General features: G+C 47.9%; 1 protein-coding gene across 2 annotated transcripts in view; it reads right to left on the bottom strand.

The window, feature by feature from the left end:
- Positions 1-15,776: 15,776 nt before the first annotated feature.
- Positions 15,777-20,880, bottom strand: part of RPH3AL (rabphilin 3A like (without C2 domains)) — a 54,998-nt gene continuing 49,894 nt past the window's right edge. For both annotated transcript variants that reach the window (XM_080983200.1, XM_080983199.1), the window contains exon 9: positions 15,777-16,867. In XM_080983200.1, coding sequence (XP_080839326.1) covers positions 16,833-16,867 — 35 coding nt within the window. In that variant the 3' untranslated portion in view covers positions 15,777-16,832. The remainder of the gene's footprint in view (positions 16,868-20,880) is intronic.

Below are 20,880 nucleotides of genomic sequence, written 5' to 3'. Positions count from 1 at the left end.
GCAGCGTCCAGCCTGACTTTCAGCCTCTTGCGCCTATGGCTCGCGGTCTGCAGTGTTCCATCCTGAGCCGCAAAGCGGGGAAACTCGGGTGGGTTTGGTTGTCTGGACTCAGCCGCGTGTCTCTAAGGATGCGGCGAGCAGGGAAAGGGGTCTGTCCATACACACCCCAGCATCTGGGACTCCAAAGAGGTAGCCTGCGCTGAGACTGGAGGCTCTGTTTTCCCTGCGGCAGCTAAACGCAGCTGCCCTTTGAGAATGCGTCCACCACCCAGCATTTATTAATCGAAAGCAATTTCGAAAAGCTGCTGTGTTTCAGCTGAGAGATGGACGGGGTGGGGGGGGTTGGGATGGGGGACGGAGGTTCGTAGAGCAGCTTGCGGGTCAAAGAGAAACCTCAAGATAGTCTCTGCCCTCAGCTTTGTAATCTAAAGGACACAGCAGAAAAGGAAAAGCGAGTGGAAAGGGAGGAGGAGAAAAACAGTCTGAGGCACCTGTTTCCTGGACCAGCTGGGACAGAAAGAGTTCAAGGAGGGGGGACAAAAAACGGAATCTCAGGAGAGCCCTGCTTCCCTTTCGCCTCTCCAGGCTGCAGCTGCATATAGGCAACCCCTCTCAGAGCTTGTGTCGAGGAGTTCCACAGGATCGTCACACATTGCGCAGGAGGGGAGCATTTCCAAGTGTACACCCTGAACTTACTTCCAATTCTCAAATCCCTCAACAGTTTTCCTTTCCAGGTAGATGATTTCACCACCTAGATCATCTTCCACATCCTTTTTCCTAAACCCAGCAACCAGAATATAGATGTGACTCAGAAACATGACTTTCTGACACAGGGCTGAGTCAACGGGCCATTTAAAAAGCATTGGAGCATGATTAAAACGAGTGTACTTTTGAGTGGCAAAATCTGCCTTCCCTGGGGGGCTCCAATTAACCACATTGTGTTTGTGGCCCAGCCGCTCAGCACACAGTCCTTTTGCAGAGTGACGGCTGCACTCTGCGCATGGTCAAGAATCAGGTTGACACAAGGCTTCCCTGGACCTCATCGCTCTTTTGTCGTAATAATAAATCCTTTCACCTGTGTCGTGCTTAAGTCCTGGGGAGGTTGCTAAGAGCTGGACAGAGTGCTCAGAGAGCTCACAGAGGATTCCCAGTTTATATTGGATGAGAAAAGATAATCTCACCCTATACATGCCCAACCCATAGGGACAGATGCAGCTGCCTATTTAGGTTTCTCTGCCTTTCTCATTGTTATGTTTACATCTCCATATTTCCACAGCACTTTGTGATCTGTTTATTTTAAAGTTCTTAGGAGAAGCCATCATCCTTTTAGTGCAAATTTCTCCCAAAATTCACGTTTGTAGACAACACTACCTAACACACATGCAACTTAGCAGGGCAGCTTTCCCCTAACATAACTAATTTGGGTGTGCTATTTTGGCTAATATGCACACACTTCACTATGTTCCTTTTTCTGCGTACGTTACTTGGCTGCAGAACCAACTGGCAAAATTCAGAGAAGGGCCAAATTTCAAAGGATGGCTACATTCCAGTTTGTGCATCATTTAGGAAAGTGTGGATCAGGTAGGCTGTCCTTTAAATGCAAATTGGGTTGATTTTCTTTAGCTGTGATTCCTCTCATTGCAGGGGTTGGACTAGATGATCTTTGGTATCCCTTCCAACTCAACAATTCTGCCCCAGCCCAACCAAATAACCACTGACACTCTGCAGAAGGCGGCCTCCTGCAGATACCATTTTATCTGGAGGTCTGCTCCATACAATCTAGGAAAAGGGCCTTTCAAACTCCTCCTGTTTCATCTCAAAACAGGCCCCACCTCTCTTGTCTTTTCAGTGTCAACAAACCTGTCAAATGGAGAATTTCCTTATTCCAGTCTGCATCCCCCTTGAATTGTTTCATACACGAAATTCTAAAACTGTTCTTGTAGACGCAATGGTTTTATACACTTCTTTTGCTGACGTCACTGTCATCTTAATCTTTTTGAGGAACCAATTCGTAAACAGAATCAATCTCCTTTAGCGTCTTTCCCCTGGCTGGAACTGTGTCCTTGAACTCTGACAACGCTTCTCGCTTCCCTAGATGCAGGACAGAAAGTTCGCACGTAGAAGCTAGCCTAGGGAACAAAGTCCTGTTGGGTCAGACCAGTGACCCACCCAGTTCAGACTCCTGCTCTCACAGTGGCCAGACAGTGGGAAATCCTCAAAGCAGGATCCGAGCACAAGAGCAACTCCTGCGGTGTCCAGCAACTGGTATTCAGAATCATTGTGGGAATGTTCAGGGATGCAGGAGAGGATATATTGTTTAATTATAGCCTTTCCAACTTGTGTAAACAAGTTCACAATTTAGCAGAGTAACACTCCCCCTTTTATTTTTATTTTTTTAAATGATATTTATAAAATTACAGAAAAGAACACAGCAGAAAAAGAAAAAAGAGAAAACAAAGAAAAAACAAACCACATCAAACAATGTAGATTCAAAAAAAATAAAAATACACCACAAACAGATAAAAACAAATCCATCATTCTCGAATCCTCAACTTTCATTACCTTCTTTCTTTGACCTCCTCCTCCTCCCTTTTTTTGTATCCTAGTTATTAATTATCGCAGCAAATCCTTTCCATATTTCATAATATTCTGTCATTTCATTACCTTAATCTATTTTCATCTTATCTTATAGAAAACCTTAAAACTTAAAACTTAACTCTTATTTTTACCAACTTCTCATAACCATAATATTCTTACCTAATTCTTTAGACATTTTTGCTAGAGCCAAGTAATTTCGTTCCAACATTTTTCTAACATTCATCAATTTTATAAAACAATCCTAGTAATAAAAAGAAAGAAATAAAAACAATCCAATCTTCATCCGGCGTCCCTTCCTCCTGGTCCCGGGTTTTGTCAGTCCTCTTTATCCCATTGATCTAGCACATTAACCTGGTAACCTTATATCTGAGGCCCTTAAGTCTCTTCCATGTCCTTTCCGCAGCTCTTCTTCATATTCTCCTTTCACTCGTGAGAACTCCAGCTTGGTAATGTTTTTGACCCTTTTCAACAAATCAGCCCCTTTTCCAAAGTCCAGACTAAACTCCATGTGGTATTTAAAAACATGTTTCAGAATCCCTCCAAGATTAAGAGCCCCCACAGCCCCAAACATCTCACGGCCCATTGCCAGACTTGGAAAGTCCAAACATCCCTGCATAGGGGGGTCTATCCAACCCCCCATTTCCAAACCAGTCCAAACTTTATCTTTCCAAATCTGGCTTTTTCCAAGTTCATTTGTCAAATCCAAAAGCTCATGTTCCTGCAGGGCCACAGCTCCCTCCATCTCTGGTGCCCAAGATTCAGCAACAGCCTCTTCTCTCATCTGTTCTGTCAGGGCACACTCCTGATTTAATTCCTGGGTGGGCTCCATATAGTTTCCCACTGCCTGTTCAAAAATTCTGACCGCATTAGTCATCAAATCCGTATTCTCATTTAACTGTTCCAGTAGGGCATTTGTTTTATAGAGAGCACACAACAGAGCTTCTGAATACAAGGTCACAAGTCTATTTCCCACGATTGTAATCTGTAACAGCTGCAAGCTCCCTGGAATTAGTTACAGTTTCACAGTCTCCCTCTAGGGGGAAAACTTCTATTTGTTCTTTCTTTTAAGGACGAATCTAGCAACAAAGTTTCCTTTTTGAGATATTTTGTCGATATTTGTTCCTTTAAAATGCGAAAGGGAACAGTGGAATCACTATGTTTCTCTTCTTTTAGCTATCTGTCAAAAGCGTTTGTCTCTGGTCAATGAGCTTCAAACGTCAGTCCTGACACCCCGCTCCAGGATCAGGACAGTGGAAAGTTACTTTACTTTAAACTCACTTCTGCAGGTTTAAACAGTCCGAAAAAGATCCCCCTTCTTCTCCTGCTTCTGAAGGGGGGTTCAACAATTTTAAATGATGAAAGTTAATCTTTTAGAAGCGATTTTCTGAGCTCTAGTTTACGTTGTCTTTGCTTTATTCTGTCTACAAAGAAACGGAAGGCTGACTTCCTGTTTAGACCTTCCCGTTTCAGTGCCAAATTGAAGTGAATTTTTAAGTCCAATTCCTTTCTGCTCGCAAGTCCTTATTTAAAGTCCAATTGTCCAAAATTTAAGTACTCACAGGTGATTATTTTAGAAGCCAAATTGTCCCAGGAAAAAGGCAGCGCTCTCCGGCAACGGCTATGCGGCTTCGCTCCACGGAAAAAGCAGTTGACTCTCAGCACCGCGCCACTTCCCCCTCTTCGCTTCAGAGCCCGTTAGTGGGTTCCTTTGCTGGTTGGGGGGGCGCTAAGGGTGCCCGCCGAGTCCCATGGTCACAGGCTTCATCCGCCTGTGATTTTTAAAAGGGTCCCCGCTTCGCCGTAGCGGAAAAGACCCGTTTCGCACGGAGCTAGTCCCTCCAGATCAGAGGGAGTCCGCCATTGCCGATGGCGCCACCCCGGAAGTGTGCAACACTCCCCCTTTTAAACTCACAGTGGATGCATTTGCTCAGGCTTGCAAAAGCCTCTATAATAACTGTTCTGGTATTTTCCCCTTATTCCCTCATAAAAGATAAAACACGATACTTCTATAAAAGTATAAAAAAAACATTCTGTTCACAATTGGATCCCAGAAGGCAGACTTATCTTAGAAAAGTAACATACACCTGGAAACTATCCCATAAGGAGACAGTCCCTTTGTCCTCTCTTGGCTGGACGCCAAGAGAGCATCTTTCGCTAAGCAGATGTTGCTTCTTTGACGAAAGTAGTCACAGAGAGAGAGAGATGACTGCCCTGCCCTGTGCTTTTGTCATTACCTGCACAGGTGAGGCCACACCCACCTCTAGTTTGGGAAGTCTGTCTCAGCCTAGAAGGAAACAATAAGTTTACCTGCTGGCTGGACAAGCATTCCTCCCCATGTGTAAACTCTAGGAATGTTGTACTTGACTGCTCTTGTGTTTCACATCCCACAGTCATCGCCACCTCCGACTGTGGAAGCAGAATACAGCCATCCTGTGGCAGTGAGTTCCATAGTTTAGCTCCACCTGCTTTGGAATTTTGCCCCACCCACCATCAGCATGTGGCCCTCAGAAGGTGCCCTAGGAGGGAATGCGGCCCTCAGCCCCACCCCTGAAGGAGCCAGAGCTACCAGAGACAAGTCATGTTCTGGGTCGAGGCGACAGGCCCGAATCTGACGCCTGCTGAGGCTGAAAGGGAGGTGGTAGCTTTGTCTGTCCGTCTCCAGCCTAGTCTAACAGAGAATGGTCCTGAAGCAGGAATGAGCGATAAAGAAAGATGGGGGGGAGCTGGCAAGCAGCCTCCTGGCTCTTGCTATCGCCTCTGAATGCACCTGAAAATCAGAGTCTCCTGATAAGGAGGCGATGAACAGAGGAGGGAGATGATCCTGGTGAACATTTGCACAGGGAAGGAGACTCAGTTAAGTCCGCCGAGGAGTTGGAAGGAAGTCATTAGTGGGAACTGGTGTGGGCCTAATTAAGACAACACCATAGGCTTCTGTTGTCTTTGTCCATGGGGTTTTCTTGGCAGGGATACTGGAGTGGCTTGCCGGTTCCTGCTCCAGGTGGATCACGTTTGGTCAAAACTCTCCACTATGACCTGTCCATCTTGGGTGGCCCTGCACGGCATAGCTCATAGCTTCTCTGAGTTATTCAAACCCCTTCACCACGGCAAGGCAGTGATGGTGCTGGAGGAGACTCTTGAGAGTCCCATGGACCGCAAGAAGATCAAACAGATCCATTCTTAAGGAAATCAGCCCTGAGTGCTCACTGGAAGGACAGATCCTGAAGCTGAGGCTCCAATACTTTGGCCACCTCATGAGAAGAGAAGACTCCCTGGAAAAGACCCTGGTGTTGGGAAAGATGGAGGGCACAAGGAGAAGGGGACGACAGAGGATGAGATGGTGGGACAGTGTTCTCGAAGCTACCAACATGAGTTTGACCAAACTGCGGGAGGCAGTGGAAGACAGGAGTGCCTGGCGTGCTCTGGTCCATGTAACGTGGACAAAGAGTCGGACATGACTAAATGACTAAACAACAACCACAACATAGGCTTCTTGTAGCCTAGGAGGAGGCACATGCAATCTTCATCTTTGCTGTTTGACTTTTAACACGGACGGCGTTGTTCTGGCAAAGGCAGGCAAGGAATAGCAGCGGCTGCCACATCTTCTGGAGAACACAGGGGCTTCTGGAGGGACTCTTGTGCCCAGTTAGCCAGAATTTAATTTGAAGAAACCATCACCCCTCCTTCCACACCTAGATTGGCTTCCTCTTCCCTTTGTGCAGCTGGCGAAATCGTGCCATTGCTGCTGCTATCTTCACCTCTGCTGCCCGCCTACACCTCTGCTGCCGAAATTCGGAGGGTAAGCTTTAAAAACCTTTAAGGACGCCAGAAGAGAGTGCTGGATCAGGCCATGGCCCCTCTAGCCCAGCATCCATCCTGCTCCCACAGTGGCCAACCAGGTGCCTTTATGGGAAACCCACAAAAAGGATCAAAGCAGAAGAGCAACTTTCCCTTCCTGTGGTTTCTAGCAACTGATATTCAGAAGCATTTGCTGGCTCCGGCCGTGGGGGCAGACCAGAGCTGTTCTGGCTAGTAGCCATCGGCAGCCCCACTGACACCAACTCCAGGGGACCCCGAGGGCCTGGGCACTCAAACAAATAAATTGTGGGTGCCCCACATCCACACTGTGGGGCCTCGATGCAACTTCTAGGTGAAACCGGAAGTCATGTTTGAGCCTCGGACATGACCTCAGAAGTTGCATCACTGCAGCATGTATGATGTAACATGACGTCGTGATGTCACGTTACATTGCGGGGGCCACTGGGCACCCATTATCTGGAGCCTAAGTCAGCGCCGCTGGGGAGCTTTCTTTTTTTTAAAATTATATTTTAATTATTTTTTTAACATAACATTTTCAATAATTATTAAACATCCTTTTGTATCTTATACACTTTTTTTGACTTCCATCAATCACATCTGAAAATTTTCCAATCTTATCACTTAATTTACATTTCTTACTTTCACTATTACATTTAAATATTATAACTAATGTCTCTCTTATTTCTCTTCTTTGCAGTATTTCATATATTTCTCCTTACAAAACTTCTTGTAGTCCTGCTAGCGTAATTTGTTGATTACAGTTGCTCTTCAAATAGTTCGTATATTTCTTCCAATCTTCTGTAAATCTCTGGTCCCGCAGGTTTCGAATCCTTCCTGTCATTTTATCCAATTCTCTGTAGTCCATCCGCTGGGGAGCTTTCTATTCCAAGCTTGTGATATAAGGGCTGTGGCCGCAGAGAGATTCTGAATCCAGGAAATAAATAAAGGGTGTACCACAGGGCTTTAAATGTGTGGTGCAAATGGTGCCTTAGGGGCCACCACCGAGAAGGCCATGTCCTGGCCCTCAGCTTCTGAGGGAAGTGGCGCTGCCAAGAAGGGCTCCTTTGTTGACCTTAACAGCTGAGAAGGTCTGTAAGGAAGGAGGGGCCATTTTCACATTCTCCCCACATCCTCTTTAGCCCCCTTCCCAAAATATTTCTACTCAGAGCTTGTAAGCCCAGCCCACAACTGCAAGATTCAATGTCCAGCATGGTTTCTTCATGTCACTGTGACCCAATGCCTTTCTTACGAGAAGCAATGAGATTTCTCCCTCCTTCTAGAGCTGCATGGAACATGCAGGAGAAAACGAACACTCGTTTGTGGGAATTTTGCAACATGGGAGGGGGACAGGTTTGCCTAGTTGTGGGTCCTGCTCACCTGTCATTTCAGAGCATCTCTTTAGCTGGGCTTTGAAACAGAGGCTGGGAACCCCGGGCTTGGCAAGGTAAAAAGGTAAAGGGACCCCTGACCATTAGGTCCAGTCATGGCCGACTCTGGGGTTGCGGCGCTCATCTCGCTTTATTGGCCGAGGGATCCGGCGTACAGCTTCCAGGTCATGTGGCCAGCATGACTAAGCCGCTTCTGGTGAAACCAGAGCAGTGCATGGAAACGCCATTTACCTTCCCGCCAGAGTGGTACCTATATATCTACTTGCATTTTCATGTGCTTTCAAACTGCTAGGTTGGCAGGAGCTGGGACTGAGCAGTGGGAGCTCACCCCTTCGTGGGGATTTGAACCACCAACCTTCTGATCAGCAAGCCCTAGGCTCTGTGGCAGGCTTGGCAAAGGGAGCGACAAATGCAGAATGGATTCAAAGTTTGATTTTATAACTTTCTGTGATATTTGTTTATATTGCCTCTTTGTAAACCGCTTAGCGGTTGCAGTTAAGTAGAATGTAAATTATTTAGACAGACAGACAGACGGACAGATGGATTTGTAAAAAATGACCAGTTGAGCAGCAGGACCTGAATTTTTAAGTCCTAGTGAGGGAGCTGTTGCACCAGGAACCATAGCTGTCAACGTTTCCCTTTTTATAAGGGAAATTCCCATATTCCGAATAGGATTCCTCGCAAGAAAAGGGGAAAGTTGACAGCCATGCCAGGAACTGAAAGCCAGGAGATGGAGGACATTATATAGTGGGCTGAGTCCTGGTTCCTCTTCTTCTTGGGCTGCCCATGCCCGATTACAATCTAGCGCTCACCCCCTCTTTCCAAGGAAAATTGAAGGGTGATGGCTGCATCTCCACTGCTGGGCTTTAGAGACTTAGCAATGGCGAGTCAAATCTCCTCTGCACATGTTTGGAGTTGCTGTTGCTTATTTCTTCTTTCCCGGTTCCCCCCAACTCAAGATTAATCCCCGGAAGGCCTGTTCTCAAATCCCTGAAATAGGAAGATTCCCTTCTCAAAAAAAAAAGCAAGGGTGTGATAGTTGGATCCTGCAACTCCTTGCAAAGCCAGGCCAAGGGTGGGCGGAGTCTGGAGAGGCTCTCTGGTTCATCAGCTCTTATTAGGTTAATTCCGCCTAATTGTAATACATCACTCAGTGGCAAAGCTGCCGGTCGGGGAGATTACCCAGCATACAGCCTTGCGACAAAACCTAATGCCTCCTTCCCTTTCCTTACACAGAAAACCAGCTTTGTTTGCTTAAAAAATATATTTCCATCCCAATGCTTGGGGGCAGCTTCTGAAAATTAAAAATCAACCACAAAAGACCATCGTTTGAAACAGAAATTGCTACTGCCAAGCCCTGCGCTGCTCCGGGGTAGGGGGCAGAAATTTGGTTAGCAATTCTCAATATATAATTAATAATGTTTCCCCAAACCAGTATGCAAACCGAAACCCGGCTGTCCTCCACAGACTGCAATGCTCCCGATTTTTGACAATCGACTTTTCCAATCAAAAAGAGGTGTGCGAAAATGTACCTGTTAAGGAAAAGTGTGTCTAAAAAAGTGAGAGAGAGTTGTTATCTAAGGAAAGGCATTAGGGAGGAGCTGATTCAGAGGCTGGAGGCTAGATGGAGTTCCAGTAGATACTGGATGCGGTGTGTTGCTGCCCCGCGTGGTGAACAGATGAATTGCAGGAAGTAGCTTCTTAGGGAAGAAATGTCAGGACCTGGACAGATCCTGACCTATCCAGGTTGGGCATTAAGAGTCTAATGGCAAGAAGGAATGTCTATGGCAGGGGTCAGCAACCTTTTTCAGCCATAGGCCAGTCTACCATCCCTCAGACCATGTGGTGGGCTGGAATATATTCTGGAAAAAAATATGAACGAATTCCTATGCCCCAGAAATAATCCAGAGATGCATTTTAAATAAAAGTTCACATTCTACTCATGTAAAAACACGCTGATTCCTGGACCGTCCACGGGCCGGATTTAGAAGGCGATTGGGCCGCATCTGGCCCACAGGCCTTAGGTTGCCTACCCCTGGTCTATGGGCCTCCTGGGTACCCAGAGGCAGAGCATCTGAAAAGTATCTGAATGGACTACTGCCATGCGCTCTACGTGGAGCTACTTTTGAAGGTGACCCGGAAACTGCAGCTAATCCAGAATGTGGCAGCCAGACTGGCAACTGGGAGCGGCCGCTGAGACCACATAACACAGGATTGCATTGGCTCCCAGTACGTTTCCAAGCACAATTCTGAGTGCCGGTGCTGACCTTTAAAGCCCTAAATGGCCTCGGTCCTGTCTGCCTGAAGGAGCGTCTCCACCTCCATTGTCTAGCTCAGACACTGAGGTCCACCTCCAAGGGCCTTCTGGTGGTTCCATTACTACAAGAAGTGGTTGGAAGATACAGTCGCTGGCGTTGGCGTCTGTCTGTCTTGGGAGACAATGGAGGAGGGCACCTTTGGGGGTAAAGTCAAGCTGTTGGAAGGTTGCAGTGCCCGCTGTGGTTGTAGAGACTGATGTGGGAGAGACATGTTTTGTTGCAGCCGAGGCAGATGAAGATGTCTGGATGTGCTGCTGCAGATGCGCCATGGCATTTCTTCTCTCTGCGCTCCTCTTTGTTTGAGACTCTGCCCTGCCCTGTGATGCCCCAAATCTTCCTGACGCAGCGTATGTGGAAGGGGTTAGCAGCGGTTCTCAACCTGTGGGTCCCCAGATGTTGTTGGGCTACAACTCCCAACATCCCTGAGCTCTGGCCTTGCTAGCTAGGGGTGATGGGAGTCATAGTTCAATAACATCTGGGGACCCACAGGTTGCGAAAGGCTGGGTTAAGGTGTCACTCTTGGCGGCCGTAAGTTGCCCATGTCTCACCTCCATAAAGCAGCAAGCTCAAAACACAAGCCAGGTAGATCTTCATCTTGGTAGCAGCATCACATTTCGTGATACCTTTTTGGCTAGAAGATAGAAAGCTGCCTTATGCAGAATCACACCACCAGTCCATGTAGCTCAGTATTGTCTACACTGACAGGCAGCAGCTCTCCAGGGTTTCAGGCTGGGGGCATTCCCAGCCTGACCTGGGGATTAAACCTAGAACCTCGGCATGCAAGGCAGGTCCTCTACCAACTGAGCGATGGTCCTTCCCATCATTTGGAGCAGAGATTCTAATGGCTGTCTGACCCAAATGCCTGTGGACTGTCTCGCCAGAGTGGTGCATGCTCTAGTTATCTCCCACTTGGACTACTGCAATGCACTCTATGTGGGGCTACCTTTGAAGGTGACCCGGAAACTGCAATTAATCCAGAATGCAGCAGCCAGACTGGTGACTGGGAGCGGCCGCCGAGACCATATAACACCGGTCCTGAGAGATCTGCATTGGCTCCCAGTACGTTTCCAAGCACAATTCAAAGTGTTGGTGTTGACCTTTAAAGCCCTAGACGGCCTCGGTCCAGTATACCTGAAGGAGCATCTCCACCCCCATTGTTCTGCCCGGACACTGAGGTCCAACGCCAAGGGCCTTCTGGCAGTTCCCTCATTGCAAGAAGTGAGGTTACAGTAACCAGGCACAGGGCCTTCTCAGTAGTGGCGCCCGCCCTGTGGAAAGCCCTCCCTTCAGATGTGAAGGAAATAAGTAGCTATCTTATCTTTAAAAGACATCTGAAGGCAGCCCTGTTTAGGGAAGTTGTTAATATTTAATGCTGTATTGTTTTTAACACTTGGGGAAACTCAGCCAGATGGGCAGGGTATAAATAATAAATTTTTATTATTATTATTATTATTATTATTATTATTATTATTATTATTTATTTGGGGCAGCAAAGCTGAAGGCTCAGCCCCCAAAATCCCAACAGAAAACACCTCCCCCCCAGCACACCGCTCCTGCCATTTGCACTCGGCTCATGCGCTGGAGCCCCTCCAGCCTTTTTCACAGGCACTCGCGAATAACAAGTTGGTCGCCGATTTCGGCGCCTTGTTTTACATATACGAACAAGGGTAATTAAAAGTGTCAGCGGCTGCCTGCCTGCAAGGCTGAGAAGCAAGACGTGGCGCCACCCGCCAGATTTGACAAGGCTCCTTGACAAAGCAATTAACCTCACCCAGCCGGTTCCCTCATCCCACCCGCACGCCGGCAACTGCAGGCGGCGACTCCGAAAGCGAAGCAGCGCCCATGAACGGAGCATTATTCCTCCGTGAGGAAATTCTTTGGCTCAACCAGATGCAGTACCTGGCATCTGAGTACCCGAGCCCTGATGCACAGTTGGCAAGGCTGGCACCAGAAGTTAGAATCACTGGGCATGCACCAAGGGCCAAGCACAAGAAGGGTGCCTGATGCCAATCCCAGAAGCCTATTAGCCTGGTGCTACTTGCTGTTCCTGCCACTTGGAGCAGGGATGGGAGACCTGCGGCTTGCCAAACATTACTAGACTACAACTCCCATCATCCCTGACCGTGCTGGCTAGGGCAGATGGGAGCTGGAGGACCACAGGTTTCTCCCCATCCCCTGCTCTGTGCAGACTCTGTTAGAATTCCTGCTCCATGGTTGCAGTCATGGGATTGTTGTCTGTCACATGACAGTGTATGTTTTGACTCCACAGAGTGGGAAGTGACGGAGACAGGACGTTTGTGTTCCTGTGTTCCGTGAAGTGGGACTATTGTCCTTTGTTTTTTTTCCCTCTTTGCTGTCTGATGCTAGAGAGAGGGGAAGCCATGTTGCGGTGCTCCGTGTGTGTTTATATGTAATTAAATTAGATTAGCCAAAATGCTGAGTCGCTGAGGTTTGTTATGCAAGCTGCGAAGACTCTGCGGATCCCTAAGTGTGCCGATATCTGTTGGCACTGGTTGCTGTGATGTTCAGGCTGAAGAAAGCTTTTGAAGCTCCCAAACGATCGACCAGGAGGGAGAGAACATGCTAGTCGGGCATGTGTCTCTGCCAGGGTCCTACTCGAGTGTAGGACGAGCTCATGACAGACTCCTCTGTCTGCTTCTTTCTAAAGAGGAGCCATGGGGTCACCATGGAACGGCGCTAAAACCGGAGTCCTGCAGGCTCAATGTCGCTGCGGTTAGTATCCTGCCAGCATCTGCACAAGGCGATTGGGCAGATCCGCTCCTGCTGATCTCTCGCCATCTGACACGGTGTAACAAGGATGACAGAGTGTTTCGTGGGGATTAAAATAACACACTGTTTCTAACATTCCTTACGGCGCCACTTGGTTGCTCCACTTACCGAAGCACAAAACGATGAGCCTGGGAGATTCTGCTCCTCTCCTAAGAATGGCCTGCTGGATCTAGCCATTGGGCCACCTAGTCTGGCATCCTGTTCTCACAGTGGCCAGCCACATGCCTGTGTGGGAAACCACAAAGCTGGATTCAAGCACAAGAGCAACTCTCCCCTCCTGTGGTCTCCGGCAACTTGTATTCAGAATCATTGCTGTGGAGGCAGAGTATAGTCATCATGCCTTCTCCTCCGCGAATTGTCCAGTCCTCTTTTAACGCTGTCCAAGTTGATGGCCACCACTACCTCCTGCAGGAATGAGTTCCATGGTTTAACTCTGGTTGAAGAAGTCTTCCCTTGTGTCACGGATAGCTCAGTTGGTTAGAGCATGGTGCCGATAACGCCAAGGCTGCAGGTTCGATCCCCACATGGGACAGCTGCATATTCCTGCATCGAAGGTGGTTGGACTAGATGATCCTCAGGTTCCCTTCCAACTCTACAATTCTATGCTCTGTTCTGAATCTTCCAACATTCAGCTTCATTGGATGGTCCACAAGTTCTAGTGTTAGGAGGGAGAATTTTTTTAATCTGTCCACTTTCTCCATGCCGTGCCTAATTTTATTTGCACAGGCGTTTTAAGTGTGGGGAGTGCACAGTCTTCCTCTTGTTAAGAGGACCCAGTGCCTCCAGATGCTGTTGGTCTCTTCCTTTTTGGGAAGCCCACAGACAGGACCTGAGCTCAACAGCCACTCTCTCCTGCGCATGGGTGTTTGGGCTGCTTCCTCCAGATGTGGTCAGGGCAAAAGAATTGCCTTGTCCCGTTCTCAACAAAGAGACAGCACAAGGCAGAAGGAATCAGGTCCTTGGTTTCAGCACCACGGAGAGCTCCGAGAAAGTGTGTGGCTCCCAGAGAGAAGGGAACACCTCTATTTAGAAAAGATATTTGCTCCTGAGGAGGGGGGGGGTGCCTCTTGAAGAAGGGATGTGGAGGATCTCTAACTCCCATCAGCCCCAGCCAAGATGGACATTAGCTCTGGGGATGATGGTAGTCACAGTCCCACAGCGCCTGCTTCCAAATTTTAAACACAACCACCTGAGGATTGAATCAGCCCTTAGATACATATAATTCAGAGCTGAATTCAAATGATTCAGAGGTGTGAAGTGTGCAAAAAGATGTGGTTGCAGGGGAAGAGGAGCATCAGATCAAGACAGCTTTTCGTGATAGAAAGGAACATTTCCTATCAACACAACAGCTCTCGATTGCCGTGGTTTAAAAAAAAAAGTTCAAAAACACCCCATAGCAATTTGCATAGAGTTTGGAGAAGGGGGGATGGGGAAACAACCACCATGCAAATTGCAAAAAAAAGTATGTCAGGTATTAAAAAGCCTTGAGATTGAATGGAGAGCAAAAGGTGGAGATCTAGAGAGAAAAAGCTATATGATTTTTTATGAACAATAGCGTGATTTTTCTTAGCTGGCGAGGTTTGAATGGCCCCACTCATTGTCAGGCAAAATGAATGACAAGCCGAAGGCCAAGAAGAACGGCTTCAGAGCCGCTATTAAAGGGCTCCATTATCCTGGATGGTTTTCAACAGAAGGTAGAAATAATCATAATCACAGGAGGAGCGTCGACGGGGGGAAAGTACGGGGCTATGAAAGATGTATTGTTAATGGCATTAGGGTTGAGAAGATGGAGGGAAGGAGGGAGAGGAATGCAGAAACATGGAAGACCTTCAACCCCCTCAAAGTCATTTACGTTTCCTGCAACACACAAGGTCTGTTCTTGGCGTCCCGGTTAAAGGCCAATTGGAGATTCTGCAATGTGCAAAAAATGATCTCAAGTTTGGGGTCTGTTTCCGACAGCAGCTGGCCAGAGCCTGGAGGAAGTATCTGCAGGAAGCTGAAGTCACAGTGGATGGATGGAGCATCTCTGAGTTCAGAAGCCGGCTGCCATTGAAGGTCTGTTGCTTGGGGGGGGGGGTCATGGGCTGGAGAAGGCTGAAGCCTTCAAGCCCAGCTGGTGGGCAGCAGGGTAGTGGCAAATTCAGATGTGCAGTATCCTTTTGGTCTGAGAGGGCGACTTGCAGGGGATGGGGAACCTCAGGTCCTGGTACCAAATGTACCCCCCACAGGCCTCTCTACCTGGCCCTTGAACAAGCCCAGTAAGAGGTGTGTCCTGGGAAAGTTGGCACGGCCTGGAGAGAGTCCCAGGGGCCATATAGTAGTAGTAGTAGTAGAAGAAGAAGAAGAAGAAGAAGAGGAGGAGGAGGAGGAGGAGTAGTTTGGATTTGATATCCCGCTTTATCACTACCGGAAGGAGTCTCAAAGTGGCTAACATTCTCCTTTCCCTTCCTCCCCCACAACAAACACTCTGTGAGGTGAGTGAGGCTGAGAGACTTCAGAGAAGTGTGACTGGCGCAAGGTCACCCAGCAGCTGCATGTGGAGGAGCGGGGAATCGAACCCCGTTCCCCAGATTACGAGTCTATCACTCTTAACCACTACACCACACTGGCTCTATATAGAGAGGGTTGGGGGGCTCATTTGGCCCTCGAGCCTCCTCAGAACAAAAGTCCCAAACACTGCATCTTTTCCTCATGGGGGGTATCTCCTTCCCCTTTATCATTTCCCTTGCCCTTGTCTCAACATTTTCCAAATCTACAGCATTCTTTTAGAGGTGACGTCACAGCGGCTCACCTGCTGCGGAAGCTCCACCTCAGCGGGCAAGCCACTTCTGCTCAGAAACCGAGAACACACACAGCAAACGGCACATTTGGAATTGTATTTTACTTTATTAAAAAAAAACAGCCTCCCACATGAGCGGAACACATTGTGTGCAACATACAGGCCAAACAAGGAATTTTGCAAAGAGAGAGGGGAAGCCAAGAGGGACACTTTTTGTCAGGGACCGACCCTCCCAACCCCAAACAAGCTGTAATGATTGCGATGGAATTCCTTAAGGGGCTGGATTTGGCCTTAAGAGCTTCCAGTTGCAGATCCCAATTGCAAGACACTTAATTGGGAAGGCATTCCCCACAGGGAGAAGAGGGCAAGTGAGACACAAGGGTACTCCCACTTCACTTGCAGCCAATCCTCTTTCTCCTTTCCAAACTGCTGTCCTAAAAGCCTCCCAGCGATTGGGCGGAAGGCGGGATGAATCAGCTCAGAATGAGGCAACTCAGTTTGCCACATGGCACAGTTCCTCCCCCTCAACCCATGGCTGCAGTGGCATTTAATTTAAAAAGGGTCTGCCAGCCACTAACCTGGCTGCCGTCCGTCCATCCTAAACCCTCTGCCTCTCGAGAGAAGGGAGACCCAGTGCGATGCCCATTCTCCGCCCAGGACTGATACTCACTGCCTTTCCCAGGATGCAAGGTATTTTTAGGCCTGTGCAAAGAGCTAAGCGTTGCAGCCACACCACACAGCTCCTCTTTCTCCCTAACCACTCAACAGCAGGACCCTCTTTCTGAGAGAAAGCCGTTCTAGTCAGCATCTTAGCGCACACGGTCAAAAATGAAGGGAACCCCAATTCCGAAAGGGCCAAAGGAGAGAGTTGGTCAAAAGAGTTCTCTTGGTTTTCTCCCGCAGAAAAGGTTGTTCCTCGACTGCGCCAGTTCTTCAACTATCAGCAAGAGGAGCAAAACAAAACAGGAGGACAAAAGCCACAGTCACATCACCTTCGGCACAGTGGCAAGCTCAGGTCTGTAAGGCTGGCGTGTGTCTTTGGTTCCCCACCCGCCCCAAAAGTCCCGGGTCACACAGTCCAGCCCGGCTTCTGCACAGCGGATCAGTGTAGAGGAAACCTCTCAGGAAGGAGCGGGGCCCCCATCAACGCCGCGGGCTTGACAGAAGGCGTCTTTTCCCTTGGAAAGAAAGGAAACAAAACATGATTTCAACACAGCCCCATAAACGGGAAACCTTGACAACAAATCCTCCAAAATAAAAAAAATCATTCCAGTAGCACCTTTAAGACCAACTAAGTTAGTTCTTGGTATGAGCTTTCGTGTGCAAGCACACTTCTTCAGAAGATGCTTGCACACGAAAGCTCATACCAAGAACTAACTTAGTTGGTCTTAAAGGTGCTACTGGAAGGATTTTTTTTATTTTGACTATGGCAGACCAACACGGCTACCTATCTGTAAACAAATCCTCCAGTTTGGGGATTTTCCTCTCTCTGGGTTCCTCATGAAAAAAGTCAGCATTTTCATGCAAATCTCTCCCAACACACACACACAAAGAAAGAGAGAAAGAGAGAGAGAGAGAGAGAGAGAGAGAGAGAGAGAGAGAGTTTTGCAAACTATTTTCCCAAACGTAATGCCTTTCTTAGGTTATCTTTGCTAATACACACTGGGGTGGCCTTGCCTCCTTTCACGAAGATGGAAAAGGCATATTTGGAGTGGTGAACCATCCCAAAATGCAGAAAGGCTTTCCTCTTTGGGGAAGGTTTAATGTTCTCCCTTCCAATTTATCAGAAGGCAGATACAACAAGAGCTCAAGGAACAATAAATGCTGCCCTTGTAGCAACGTTGAGGCAGAGTTCACCTTGCATGTCATTTCTTTAAACTGTAGTTTCTATCAAGGGGCTAGGAAAGTCCTAACATTCAGTCCCATTATTCAGTCCCTCCCTGGCTGCTCTTCTGAGTCTCTTGCGATCCCTTTGCTCCAGGGCTGCATTAGGTCAGTCGCATCTGTGTAAGACCACTTACGACTGCCTTATATATACGTATTTATTTTATTTATGCATATACCTCTTGACTATAAAAAAGCTACTCATAGCTGGGGATGCTCTTGCAATGAATTCCTGTTTGTGACTTTCCCATAGGACATCTGATCGGCCACTGTGAGAACAGGAGGCTGGATTACATGGGCTGCTGGCCTCATCCAGCAAGCTAGTCTTATGTTTGTTTTTTAAAACCCTCATCTCAATTTAAGCAGCAGACAATCAAAGGGGATTTTATGCCCACTCTTAAGAGCGTCACAATCCTAATAACAGATTTGTTTCCCCCATTGTCTTATGTCCCCGAGAACATTCTGTGGGGAGAGAGTGCCCCACAGAAGATTTCTCAACACCTACATTCCCAGGAGGGGGGTTCCTCCTCTCCTCGCCCCACAACAAACCCCTCTGCAGAAATCATTAAAAGCTCACTAAGAGCCATAATGAAGCGAAGAAGTTATGGATTGTTAGCCAGACTCGCGGTTAGAAAACAAGGTCCATTAATGCTTTATAGAAGTAAGTCGTTGTTGGAGATGAGAGGAAAGGAAGAAGGATTGGGGGGGCATAGGGGGGAGTCAGGGAAGGACAAAAGACTGGGGCGGGGGGGAAGAGTCATACTAGTTTCTGGGAATGTTTTTTTTAATGGAGACAAGAAGGAGCGGCAGCTGTGTGGGCAACACAGCAGTTTGTACCACTGTGACCAAAATGATTGAGGGGATGGAGCAAATTCGCTACGAGGAGGAAAAGTTTGGGGACATTTTAGTTTAGAGAAAAAGCAAGTATATGCAAGCAAGCGCCATGATAAACGGTTTTGTGAAACCAGGCGTGGCATGGAGAGAGTGGATAGAGGAAAGCTGTTCTCCCTCTCTCATTGCACCAGAACCCAACAAAGCTGAAGGTTGGAAGATTCAGGACTGATGAAATAAAGCCCTTCTGCACACAGTACAGGGTTAACCTATGGAACTCCCTCCCACAGGAGGCAGCGATGGCCACCTACTCAGATGGCTTTAAAAGAGGATTAATAATATTAATAATAAATTTTATTTATACCCCACCCTCCCCAGCCAAGACCGGGCTCAGGGCGGCTAACACCAGGTATAAAAACAATTGATTAAAATACAACTTAAAAACAAGATTAAAATACAACATTAAAATACAGCCTGATTTCAGTAGAAACTCAAATCAAAAACTTTTTTGAGGATGAAAACGTCAAAGGCCAACTATCCAGACTTGTCCTACGTGGGCCAGAAAAAAAGCCAGGGAAGTCCCCAAATAGGAGTTCCATCACAGAAGGAGAAAAGAAAAAGGAAAGAGGGGGAGGAAATCAAATTGATTCCAAGCCAAAGGCCAGGCAGAACAACTCTGTCTTACAGGCCCTGTGGAAAGAAATCAGATCCCGCAGGGCCCTGGTCTCATGAGACAGAGTGTTCCACCAGGCCGGGGCCAATGTTGAAAAGGCCCTGGCTCTGGTTGAGGCTAATCTGACTTCCTTCGGGCCCGGGACCTCTAGGGTGGTGCTGTTTATGGACCTTAAGGTCCACTGTGGGGCATACAGGGAGAGGCGGTCCGGTAGGTACGAGGGTCCTAGGCCGCGAAGGGCTTTGAAGGTCAAAACCAGCACCTTAAATCTGACCCTGTACTCCACCGGGAGCCAATGCAGCTGGAAAAGCACTGGGTGAATATGCTCCCAAATTCATGGAGGAGAAGGCAACTAGTCATGATGGTTATGTTCTGCTATCCCCTGTTGGAAGCAGTATACCGCTGAACATCAGCTGCTGAGAATCGCAGGTGGGGAAGAGTTGCTCTTTTGCTCAGTTCCTACTTGCTGTTTTCCCACAGGGGCATCTGGTTGGCCGATGAGAGAACAGGATGCTGCACTAGATAGGCCACTGGCCTGATACAGCAAGGCTCTATTTAGGCTCCTGTCTTTGACCCTAGCTGCAGAATCCTGCTCTTGGAGCTCGTTTTTGTTTTTAGGAGGCAAGAAGATATATTTGACAGAGAGAGAGAGAGAGAGAGAGAGAGATGGGGCAAAATTTGGTGACATCTAAGCAACTTGAGTTGGGACACAGGTGGGGCTGTGGGTTAAACCACAGAGCCTAGGACTTGCCGATCAAAAGGTCGGCGGTTCGAATCCCCGCGATGGGGTGAGCTCCCGTTGCTCAGTCCCTGCTCCTGCCAACCTAGCAGTTCAAAAGCACGTCAAAGTGCAAGTAGATGAATAGGTACCGCTCCGGCGGGAAGGTAAACGGCATTTCTGTGTGCTGCTCTGGTTCGCCAGAAGCGGCTTAGTCATGCTGGCCATGACCCGGAAGCTGTCTGCGGACAAACGCCGGCTCCCTCGGCCCATAAAGCGAGATGAGCGCCGCAACCCCAGAGTCAGCCACGACTGAACCTAATGGTCAGGGGTCCCTTTACCTTTAAGCAACTTGAGTTAGTGAATAAGATTCTTTGCGGCAAGAGAGCAAAAGCCTCCTTTGGCTTGATTAAAAAACAGGAGCAGAATGAATTAGGCAAACAAATAAAGCAGGATAAGGGACCTGAAATGAAAGCAGGCCACAGAATTCTCAGTTGCTTAGTTGCAAATGGTTGATTTTGTACCGGCAAAACAGCATCCATCTAGCCCCGTCTGTGGCTCAGGGAGAGTGCACTGAATTTCCCAGGTTCAATCCAAAATCAATGTCCCACAGGCACACAGAAAAGTTTCCGGCAAGTTGCAAAGCAAGCTGATTTGGGGTGGGGAAGTGAGAGAGAAGGACTGTCAAGGTGTGAAACAGAGTGTGTGCATATTAATGCCTTAGATTTAGAGCTGGCCCAGAAAAATATATATAAATATACATTGCAAACACTAAAATTTTCACCCTGCATAACAAAGTCACACTTCAGGGTACTTTTCCCCCCCTTTTTTTAAACTCCCAGTTCTTGCAAACTTCATTTGCACCCAAGTTCCCGAGGTAAGCTAAAAGCAGCAAAGTTGATGGAAGAGTTCAAAACTCTCAGGTGAAGATCTAAGGAGGATGCAGGAGTGAAAAAACAGCCCTTACTTCCTGTTCCGACGTGAAAGGGAGCCAGCTGGGTGGCAGGACCACGGCACAGACAGACCAAAATGCATGATTTGCTGCCTGTGGCCCACCCACTAGCATCTTTTTACAGAGTCGAAGG

The sequence above is a fragment of the Podarcis pityusensis genome, assembly GCF_964106645.2.
Source record: "Podarcis pityusensis genome assembly, chromosome: 15".
Classification (NCBI taxonomy): domain Eukaryota; kingdom Metazoa; phylum Chordata; class Lepidosauria; order Squamata; family Lacertidae; genus Podarcis; species Podarcis pityusensis.
This window is presented reverse-complemented; position numbering and strand designations above follow the sequence as displayed.